Here is a 12335-nt window from a genome sequence, read left to right as displayed (position 1 = left end):
CAATGGCGGACTGAAGGAGTCATACAGATGGCTGTATTTCCGCACTTCTTCAAGCAATCTCTCGGTCACTTGGTCTATTTCCATGGCTCTTCACTGATCTTCGGAATTTAAAAATGGCGGGCGGGCGGTGCAGAGTGCAGAAGATCATTCCGGAAATGCGTAGGAGGAAACGCGATGCTATCCAGCCGACCAATCACAGATCTTGCGGTCCGCGTCACCGCGACGCGTAGTTACATTTTTGAGGAGGTGCGCGTCAGGGTACGGCGAAGGGTACGACGTATGGTACACGTCAATGCGTATGCTACGCCGTACCTTCTACGCGCACCCGACGCAGAAGTATAAATTGGCCTTAACTCTATGTATGTGTGCAGAGAAACATCTCTCAGACAGCGCGCAAGTGCCGAAGAGTTTAAAATCGCGTGAATGCTTAAACTGGTAAGACTTAAAAAGACGTGCAAATGGTAAACTTTAGTTACTCATGATGCAATGCTGGCCCGATTATGCAAGTGACAACTCCGTCTATCCCGACTCCCGAAACGCGAGAGTGTATTATCGCCGCCCGTGGCGCTTAACGAGCTGATAGAAGACGCAGCACCGCTGAATCACTCATGCTGTTTGTGAAATTGCATCTCGCAGACAGTTTTAAAATGACTGATTTGATTTTATAATCTGTGTGGATTCATTTATTAATACAACCTACAGGCTAAAGTGAATCAATGTTTGTGGGAATTTCCCGCATTATAAGTGGGAGACCTCCGGGAATTATTAAAATTATGCGCAATACCCGCAATCCCGCGCCGAAATTCAAGCCCTGCTGTATATATATTTTTTGCGGTGTGTAAATATATTCACGTAGCACAGTACTACTTAGATATATACAGGTAAGAGTGATAAAGAAACATGCATGAATGAGAAAACAGAGAGTGGGACATGCTTGATGTTGAGTGCAATAAGCTGTGAAAAAGAACTCCATGTGGTTGATGCTCGCGCTGACTGACACACACCCAAACGCGTACACAGAAAGCACCCCTCTCAGACAGCATGGGATCGTGAATCCAGTTCTCTTTTCCGTCTTATTGCGCTTGAATGGTCAGATATACGCACAATAATGTCCAAATGTCCAATAATGTCCAATAGTTGGCTATGTCTTAAATTAACGTAAACAGCTGGGTGAAAACCAGATATGTGTATAAACTGCTATCTGTCTCATTAATGTTAATCAAACAACAAGACAAAAAGAAAATCACTCACTGATCTTGACTGAATCACTTTTGTATCTTTAATGAGAATTAGTTCATATTTGATTCATACATTGAAGACAATGAATATTCAATTTCTGTAGTATTTCTTACTACATGTTATATAAACCTACTGTAGCTGAAAAAAGTAGCGTTTTTGTCCTATGGTCAGTAATTTTTTCCCTAAAAACTCGTCTTTGATCACCATATTTAAATACTTTTTCCTGTGAAATGTTTTTTATTCATGCCTTAAAATAGCTTGAATGTAACTCTACACCCTTGCTTCATTTAGTATACGCGAAACCATGAATATGCAAATTACGCCTGTAGTCAGTAATTTTGCCAATTATATATGCAAATTAGCCCCACCTCCACTCACACCAGCTCAGAGATCCACTCTGACAACTTTACTGTAGTAAACACTGCACAATGGCAAGTGGAAATACTGGATTAATACAGCCATATATGTTTGAACCAGAAACTGATTCAGATGAAGTGGAAGAGCGAATTATACAGGCTCGTCTACAAGTCGATGTATCAGAATGGTAATGCGTTTTATGTATCACTCTACAACGTCAGACACATAACAGTAATTAATATGATTAGCCTTTTGCTTGACTAAGTTATCAAACAGTTAATAATGTGTTGCTAATGTTACACAAACCATGTTCCCGTTCGCCATCTCAGAGCTGCCTTCTAAAAATCATTATACTTAGAACGGCAGTGGAGAAAGGCATATAGTTCATATTCATAACATCAGGAATATACATCATATACATAATTCACCCACTATATTGCTAAATGTACCTGATTTTTCATATCAACTGAAAAAAATACCGGGATAACCTGGCTTCTCTTGAGACAGCATTTCGACAGCAAATGCTTCGCAGAATTTAGTAATGATGATATGCTAAAGCCCGCCCGCACGCACGTTGACGTGATTGTTTACAGGGTAGTTTGTGACGTAAGGAACACCTGTGATTTCTCAAAATATTTGAGACTGTCTTTTTTTCACTGCAGTTAAGGAGAAAATACTTAGCAATTGTGTTGACATGAATTTGCACGTGGTTTGTCTTAAAGCATATTAAAAACACCACATAGACATATAAACAACATTAAAAACTTGATTTTCACCACAGAGGGTCTTTAAGTTTATTTAATTTGTGTCTTTGCTCTATTGTATTTGTCCTACTGTATGTAATTTGCTTCTTTGTTCTTATTTTTAATAACAAAAATAAAATAAAAGTAACTATATCGAGATATATTTAGTTATCGTGAAACAAAAATTTCTCATACTGTGAAATAAGATTTTGGTCATATCGCCCACCCCTGGAAGCAAATGTCAATAAGTACTAGATTACAAATCATGCACTATGGTAAAATTGTTTTGAGGTCATATCATTGTGTTGTGCACGGAACCACGAGAAAATAAGTCTTTATTAATCTGCCCCTGTAATCATTATTTGTTCGGACAGGAATAAAAGTTGTTTGTGTTTTACAACCGTGAATCGTATGTATAGGTAATTTTGGGTGTTTTGCAAAAATGTAGGTACTGTAGAAGCGTGTTTTCCAGTGAGCCTAGGTTGGTTTTCTCTCACATATACTTTCATTCTGTCTGTGAGTCAATGAGTAAATTTTGTGTGCCAGTCTCACCTATATCCCAGGTGTCCGCGTTGCTCTCCACCTCCTTCTTGCCGATGATGTACCAGATGCAGGCCATCCAGTGGGCCAGCAGTGCAAACATGGACATGAGCAGGGTCAGCACCACCGTACTGTGCTGGGAGTAACGGTCCATTTTCTGCAGCAGGCGCAGGAGTCTCAGCAGGCGCACGGTCTTTAACAGATGAACCACTGACACCTGGCAGAGGGGAAAGGGGAACTCACATTAACTGTCGAGGATTTGCTCTGCATGCAAGTGCATTTGAGGACTGAGAAGGGCAGGTGCCTGTCTTGTTAAGTGATAGATATAGTGTGGTGCATCCAAAATCTGTAAAAACCTAATTAAACAAGACAACGGGGTAGAAGCCCTTAGATTCCATCAATAAATCTTTATAAGTACTGTGGTGGTACTATGGTATAGTAAAACTATAGTATAACCACAGTAAAAAAGCATGTTCATACAATGGTGCTTTTTAGAAAGTAAATACAGAGGGGAAACATACAATAACTGCATGTTCTCAGGTGAATGGAAATATACCGCCCACTAATAAACAAGACAATAAATCACAAGAAATAGACTGCAGTTGTGGGATATGAAGAGCATAAACAAACAAAAAAATTGAGAACAAAACAGTCTGCCTAAGTACAGTATATGTTTTTCAGTATGACAATCATTATCTTTCTGTTCTCTGGAGCTCTGACTGTGCTCTCCGTCACTGTCATACTGTCAGAAAACAGACAAATGTATCATTAAGGTTAAAAATGGCATAAAACAGTTACCTTCCACTTAATGCTTAATGCTTAGTCGCTTATGTTCAGCAAGGCTGCAATTATTTGATAAAAAATATAGTAAAAGCAGTAATGTTATTATGAAATACAATTACAGTATAACGATAACTTTTCTATATCAATATATTTTAAAATGTAATTTGTTCCTGTGATGGAAAAGCTGAATTTTCAGCAGCCATAACTCCAGTCTTCAGTGTCACATGATCCTTCAGAATTCAAAAATATTTCTTATTATTATCAATGTCGAAAACTCTTGTGCTACTTAATATTTTTGTGGAAACTGTGATACATTTTCAGGATTCTTCGAGTGGTAAGTTCCTTTCTAAATAATATTTTCTTTTTAAATGTTGACCAAACTTTTGACTGGTATGCATTTCATTTTATGTCATCTACTTTAAGAGCACTAGCTAAATTCATCAGGAATCCTCTGATAGTTTCAAATTCTAAAAACAACAGTCTGAACGCAGATGATGTAAGTGATGCGAGCAAATCAAATGCGCACAAACTGTCAACTAAAGGAAACATCTATCAAAACTTGCAACATTTCTATAGTGTTTACAATTACATCAGTGCAAAATTTACCATCAGATGGTTATCTAAGAGTTTATCTCTTAGAACTCAATGCAGTGACACTAAAATGAAAATATTGGGAACAAAATCACAACATCTTCACATTTTTGTGATAAAGATCTTGCATAAAGATGACGTAAAATATATAAATATATCTATATAAAATATGATCAACTGTAAAGTGTGTCACAAATATGCAAGAAAAACATTCCATTTGGATGCATAAAACATTTTTTTCATGTTCAAGTTTCATGGTCAGTAAACATCACAAGCTGTATTTTTCTGTGTCCCTGTTACACAGATGAACTTACTAATATTAATGACTACAACAATAATAACTATGACATGTAAGTACAAGTAACATGCAATTTAAGAAGTACGCAGAGTTTCCGCTAGAAAAAAATGGTGCCGGTCAAAGTGACCGGCAGAGATTTCGTTTTCCGGACATTTTGATGATATGCCGGTCAAATATTGCCTCTTAATTAGTCAAGTTGAGGAAAACTGGAGGCTGGCTATGTAAATTAAAAAAATGACATAATCAGGCAGAATGCAACGTTTATTAGCCTAACTTTCAAATAGACGGAAAAAAAAACATGAACGTCCGATTGGCGTCAATCAACGCCAATTGTTTTTACTATGGTTTCACATTCATAGTTTAACAAACCAATTCCCCTTCCCCACATAAAATATCTGAATATCTCGCGGTGTAAATAGCCGCATTTCCATTACAGATTTGCGCAAATGTTTTGCGCTATTATCTAAATATCGATAAAAAACTATTGCGAAATGACGGCGTTTCCATTAACCGATGTTGTATGCGACTAAACGTCCTTTTTTCTCTCACGATAAGTCATTTAAAAAAATCACGGCAACAGACGTTGGTTTATATAATATCACAGCCACCGCATTAGACATCATTATTATGATTAATGGAAGGAGACGTGGCGTGTTATCCAAGCATTAATGGCAGGGAAAGACCCTTTGTTGTCTTTTTAAAACGCAAAGTTGAACACCAAAATTTTAATTTGAACTGGCTACACAAACTGCTGCGCAAAAAAGTAAATACCGACGCATTTTCTGATTTTTGTTTATGACTTTTTGCCCCTTTATTAAACATTTAAAATATTCACAAATTAATATGGAAAACATGTCGATTTTACTGGTTTTCAAAGGCCAAATTAGAACCTGGAATTGATGTTTTTCCCGCAGTGCTGAATGAGAAGAGCCATTAATATTATGAATAAACTATTGTTTTCTAAGTGTCGGCTAAAATCACATCTCCATCTCCGCTGTTAAGCAGATGCGCTTTTAGAGAGAAATGCACCTTTCATACGGATTAGGTACATAATCAGAAGGTATTAGCTTTCGATTCGAATTTGTTCGTTTTAAAGTGGACATTTCAAGCTTTCGCCTACATAGGCTATATTTTGTTTCAGTTCTCACGCTCCAGTTTATGGAGATCATGAAAGTGCGTCTGATTGTTTTATTTTATTTTACAAAAGCACAACGTTTTCTTGTTATTGTGAGTTTACACAAATAAAAGTAGTTGAGAATAATGTATTATTATTTTCTGTATGACCAGAAATGATAGAGTATTTTAAGTTGTTTCCACTGTTAATAGGAAAATGCAAGTGGTCACGCCCGCGCCTCCGTGCCATGCAGTGCGCGCTCCACACTCAGCTTTGTTCCTTTTTTGCATAAAAGCGTCTTCTAAATATAGCTTCTTAAATGTTATAATATAATAAAATAATATACAATTATTATTATTTGCGTAGCTATACATGGACCTCAAACACACCGCGTCTTCTAAGTCAGGTGACTGCAAACTGTTTCCATTGCAGTTTTGCGAAATATTCCTTTTTCGAATTGCCTGAAAAACCACCTCATGCGAGCATAAAAACGTTCTTGCGATAAACGGGAGTTTTTGCGAAATTAACGTGTTTCCATTGTGCGTATTTTTAATTCGCAATTTCAATTTGCGCAATTTGAAGGGTAGCCTAATGGAAACGCGGCTAGTGTCTCTCCACAACTTGCAATGCGCATAAGCCGCGTAACCTTGTTTTCCGCAAGGCGACTTCGCTGCTTCGTCTTGATCCGATTCTGCTTTTTCTCCGGTGGTGGTGGAGCTGTCTGGACATCTGAGGCTTCAGGTGTTCCTGATTCACCATCGTCCGTCGCGTCTGGCCTCTGAAAAAAGCTTTTACGGCTAGTCTGCCTGGGCCTGGCCATATTTGAAACGTCTCACTCATTCGTTCGTTGTTTAGGTCTAGCCTATATTACAGCCGTTTTAGGCGTGCGCTTTATTTGAAATGCAGCATGCGATGTTGTTTAATAACTTTCAAACGGTAGAGCCTGTTCCTTTATAACATAGCCAAAGGTTGGTGTATTTTTGTTTTATACATTTTAGGCTTATTCTCAAATTCAGATTGTGTTAGGGGGGCGGGATTATTAGGTAATTTTAATCGGACAATTTGACCGGAGAGATTTAATTTTGTCGGACATTTCATTTTTTTTTCGGCCAATGTCCGGCAATTACCGGACAACGGAAACCCTGCTTTTAAGTACATGTAGTTCATCAGAATTTCTCATTAATTTACAATTTACACAGTAAAAAAAAAAAAAAAAATGTTTTATGTTTTATGTATTAAAGGAGCTTTAAAGTGAATGAGCAAGTGAGAGTGTTTTAAATAGCCCATATATATTCTATAACTATATATATTCAGTGTGACTGTGACTACATCAAAATAACACTGTATTAAAGGGATAGTTCACTTTGAAATTAATTTTTGGTATGTTTTAGCTTACCTCAAGGGCATCCAAGATGTAGGTGTCTTTTTTTCCGCAGTAGTTTCAATTTTGATATTTTTAGGTCAAACCGTTCTTGTCTGTCAGTCATATAATGCAGGTCTATGGTCACTATCTCAAAGAGCATGCACAGAGTCCAAATTAAAACAATTCCCCATCGTCCAAATTAAACAATTCCCCATCGTAAGTACACATTGATGGCCTAAGACACGAAACGAGTGGTTTGTGTGAGAAAACGAACAGTATTTATATCGTTTTTACCTCTTATACACAGCCATGTCCAAGTGATCTGATCTGACGTGTACGCAGACTGGTGCATAGATATATACACACTAGATGTCACCTTGTCTACGGCAGTTCATTGGAACGAATGTCTTTAAGGCGACCAAAAATTAATTTCAAAGTGAACTATCCCTTTAACCCGATCACAAACTTTCACACATGCACACTACCAGGTCAGTAACAGACGCGTACACACTGCTATTAGACCAGTTTGTCTAGAGCTTCAGGCAGTAACTAGCCAGCAATATTCATCACAGCCTCTCTTATTAAAATCAGACAATCCCTATGAGAAACAACCCTTTCACGTCCCTGCAGCATTAAATAATAATCCACGTTGTAATGGCCACAATCTCTCACTTGACAATAAAATATTAATAAACATCAAGAGATCATGGTCTCAGAAGCAAAACCAATGAACATTTATGTCATTAGAGAAACAAAAAGGCTGAACTTAACAGTTGGTTAAAAATTAGATAAGGAGGGTGAAAATGGAGGTAAGGCCACGGAAGGGGTTCATATACTGAGCTTTATGTGGTAATGTGTCTATGTGAATTAATAACTAAATCACTCATACTGCTAACAATGTGTAGGTGGGTTAAGAGGAAGGGAAGTAATTGGAAAGAAATGGGAGTGATAGGAGAGCAAAAAGAAAGGAATGGAAAGGGTAAGAAAACAAAAACGAAAAGGGAAAAGAACAGGAAAAGAAAAGGAAAGAGAGGAAAAGAGAGAAAAGATAAAGGGAAATAAAAAGAAAATGACTAGGAAAAGAAAAGAGGAAATAGTAAAGGAAAAAGAAAAGAAGAATAAATGAAAATGAATAGGAAAGAAGAGGAAAGGAAAAGGAAATAAATGGAAATTGACTAGGAAAAGAAAGAAAGAGGAAATCAGAGGAAATGGTAAAGGAAAATGAAAAGGAAAGAGTGAAGGAAAGGAAATGGAAATGGGCTAGAAAAGGAAAAAGGAGGCATGGAGATGAAAAGGAAACAGAATGGAAAATGGCCAGGATAGAAAAGGAATGAAGAACAAAGGAGATGAAAGGAAAAGGACAAGGAACAGAATGGGAATTGGCCAGGATAGGAAAATGAAAGGAAAACAGTAGAAAGGAAAAGGAAACGCATAGAAATTGGCCAGGATATAGGAAAAGAAAAGAAGAGGATAGGAGTGGAGTGGAAAGAAAAGGGAAAATAATGAAAATTGGCCAGAATAGGAAAAGGAAATGAAAAGAAGAGGAAAGTAGAGGAAACAAATGAAAATTGGCCAAGACAGGGAAAGGGAAACCAAAATAACAGAAAATGTCCAGGACAGGACAATGAAATCAAATAGGAAAATGAAATAAAACTCAGAGAGGAAAAAAATATATATCATTCTTCACTTCTGATGTCTTTTTGTGGGTTCATGTCTGTGTGCATGTTTGTTGCATCTGTATGTGTGTGTGTGTGTGTGTGTGTGTGTGTGTGTGTGTGTAATGCAGCTGAAGGGCAGATGTGAAGGGATACCAGAGGAGCAGAGGTGCAATCTGTAATTGGAGCAGATTTAAGGGAACATCTCGGAGACAACAAGGTCTGTATTACAGTGGCACTTAAGAGTCCACTGCATTTCACTCTCCTCTTAATAAGCCTCAGTGGATTTCAAGCAGTCTTTCGTTGTGTTTCGCCGTACAGAGGGTGCATGTGTCATCACTGTAAGTGTGTGTGTCCAAGTGGCACTGATCGATTCTGCCAGTCTGGATTGGCCAGAAAAGCTGACTGTCTCTTTCTGTGAATTAAAACCAGGAGCCTGTGACCCTTGATTTTGTATAGGAGTCATCAGAGACAGTGTTAACCAATTTCAGAGCCTGTAATACATCTTTATTTGTACCTGAACCCATATTCTCTAATTAAAAGATCTACATCCATGATGTCATCAAAGGGACTTCATGGTCCATCCACTCAGGGTGACCCTGACTGCCGCTGCTCAATATTTTGTTTTACACTTAAGGAAGAGCAAAACAAATCATTGAGCTCAATACAGTGCTGAAAAAAAAATAAAATAAAAAAATAAAAAAAATCTGGAAGTCCAAAAGTCATGACTGTTCAAGCAAGACCAGTCCAGATGGAATCTAGCATCTTTTGCTTTTAATTGGAGGAAGCTTTTCTACAGTAAATGGATTTCACCACGGTGAAATGCATTGAGAGTACTAAACTCTTATACATTTACATATTTGGCAGACACGTTTATCTAAAGCCAGTTTACATTAGGAAATGTAAGGCATACGTTTTATCAGTTCATGCTTTCTTGGAAATCTTGACTTACTGTTTGAGCTACAGGAATGCTTATCCTAGAAGGTACAAGACGTTTTCACAGCATTGCATTTTGGTAGAAGTCAGCCCATTTTCAGCCCGGGATTTTAATCCCCAAGACCACAGATCAGATAAGTTTTTGGGAAAAAAAATGTGAGGGGGGGGTGGTGTGGGGGCAAATGTAACTGCTATTATTCAAAGCTAATTTTAAGTACTTCGATACCACAGCAAAAACTACTAGCCTAACTAATAAAGTTCAAACATTATTAAAGACAAATAAACAGTCAGTAATAAAATATGAACAAATACACAATTACAAGCACAGATGAATACTATATAACAAAGTTACAAAGTCTAACAGTAGTATTCAGGTACAGAAATGTAATAATTAGGCCTAAATGTAAAATAACATTATTGTGTTCACTGTAGAAATTAAATATCGTTTAATCTTTGTTAAAGCTGTATTTTGTTGTTTTATTAACATTAATGGCACAGACAGCAGCAGGAATATTAGGCTGCTGTCACTTTAAGACCAAATACACAGACCGAATATACTGACAGGCATCCAGTTTCTTTCTCTACTGTTTACATTCACTTAAGACATAACCGAGAGAATACTTGCAGAGACGGGTATTTTGATGTGTATGTGTCTGTTCAAGCGCAAAGAAATGCGAATAAATCACATGCGTGCTGAACCGTGGGGCCTGGTCCATACCAGGAGTGCACCTGTACTCTTGTAAGGTTTATGTTTTCATTTTCTTGATTTCTATGTGCCTTTGTTACCTATGTTCACGCTTTAATTTTTTTGTCATGGTTACTCGGTAGTTGATCGATTAGTCCTCACATTTGCTTGTTGTTTCTTTCTTAGTTACTCTGTATATATAGCCCTCATTTGGAAATGTTCTTTGTCTGTTCTTAACTCTAGTGTTGCTTCAGTATAGTTATTTTACAATCCCCTGCGTTCTCCTGCATGTTTGTTATTTTGTTTGAAGAGTTAATAAAAGTGTCTGCTGCAATTAGATCCTGCCTAAACAACTCTCTTGCTGCAACCACCACCGTGACAACTCTAGAATGCTGGTATATTGCGCTTATTTATATTTATGGCAGTAAGTTTAATTCATCAAAATGTTTTCTTTATATAAAAACGTAGTTGTGCTAGCTGGGTCAAAGCATTATCGAATTAGCCATAATATTTAATAATAATAATAATAATAATATAAAAAAACACGCAAGTGACAATTCTGCAGAGTTTTATACCGGCACATATTCTCTGTATGCCAGCTTTTTCCCCCAAAATCATGTAAAAGTTGTAAATTCAAAATGCATTTGAAAACTGTGCAAAAATCTTCCCTCAGATTTTTCCCTCGATAGATTCATTATAATTTTTGTAATATATGCATAATATATGCATTACTCACCACGCTGACTTTGAAAGCGTAAAGGAGATCAAAGGGCAGAGCAGCAACCAGGTCGATGATAAACCAGGTGGTCATGTAATGGATGCAGATCTGCCGCGCATCGAAGATCACCTGCCCCGACTTACTCACGTACGTGGTGCGGAAACTGAACACGATGTCTAAAGCGACAGACAGAGTCAGCGTCTTCAAAAAATACACCATCAGCATAATATCAATGAACGACAGTGTGTCCATTGAAGCATTTATAACAGCAAAAATGCTTTTCTGACAGCTATATATCAAAGTGGAGAGTCTATCACAGACCAACAACAGAAAAATGAAAAATTCATGTGCTGTCAACAAATCTGAACACAAAGTGTTTTAAATAGAGGCCTTATCAGAGTCACAAAGGCAAAATACATTTCAGGAAACAGTGTTAATAAGACAAGACAAATAAAAAATGCATGTAGGTCAATAATATTATTGTTTTAAACTCAAATCAATAACATAATGCATGCGTTTAACTTTTAAACCATATGGAATCAACATCCTTTACATCTTACGTTGTTCAAACAATCTTTGAACAAAAACATCCATTTACCTAACAAATACGCAAGAAAAATAAAAAATAGCGTAATTTGAGGAAGCATACGTGCTCCTTTTCCATCAATCATGGAGAGAAACTCAAATGGCAGATGTATTTAAAAAAGCTAATTTTTTGTTTCTGTAAAAACTGCCCTTTTAATTCCAATTAATTTCTTTCTGAATAGCAGGATACAGAATGATATGCTGCCCTGTGGCAATGCTGTACCTCAGAGGGTTAATGGAAGATGTCATAGAGCCTGATTTAAAGACACGATTATAATCATGAGTAAAGATAAAGATGTGATTGAGCAAAGATAATCTCATAAATTATAATCATGCTAGCAATGAAAAATATACCATGTATATTAATAATTGATATATATCTAACTAAATATATTATGTCGAAGATCAAAATTGGATTCTCTTACCAATGATGAAGAGAATCTCGACGGCAATGTCAGTGACGGTGGTGCTACGTGTCAAGTCTTGATCACCAATAAAACAAACGTTGTACGGCACCGTCACGGCGACATAGAATGTAGCCAGTAGTATTAGCCAATCCCAGCCAGCTTTGAAGGTGCTGAAGTGGAGAAGAATGAACTTGGACTTCTTGGCATCAGCGACCTTATATTCAGGGAGAGCCGGTGGATCACCAAACACATTCTAGAAAGAGATAGAACAATTATGGTAGAGACACTGGTTCTGTTTTATCTTTTCATTCCTGTATTTTT

At 37.1% G+C, this 12335-nt stretch overlaps 1 protein-coding gene across 1 annotated transcript in view; it reads right to left on the bottom strand.

The window, feature by feature from the left end:
- Positions 1-12335, bottom strand: part of kcnh8 (potassium voltage-gated channel, subfamily H (eag-related), member 8) — an 80465-nt gene that overhangs the window by 43214 nt on the left and 24916 nt on the right. The window contains exons 5-7 of the mRNA XM_082185684.1: positions 12033-12267; positions 11041-11198; positions 2892-3096 (exon numbers count right to left, since the gene is read on the bottom strand). Of these exons, the coding sequence (XP_082041810.1) occupies positions 2892-3096; positions 11041-11198; positions 12033-12267 (598 nt within the window). The remainder of the gene's footprint in view (positions 1-2891; positions 3097-11040; positions 11199-12032; positions 12268-12335) is intronic.

This window comes from Leuciscus leuciscus, assembly GCF_965113295.1.
Source record: "Leuciscus leuciscus genome assembly, chromosome: 12".
NCBI lineage: Eukaryota > Metazoa > Chordata > Actinopteri > Cypriniformes > Leuciscidae > Leuciscus > Leuciscus leuciscus.
The sequence above is the reverse complement of the archived record's forward strand: the minus strand, read 5'-3'. Positions and strand labels throughout refer to the sequence as shown.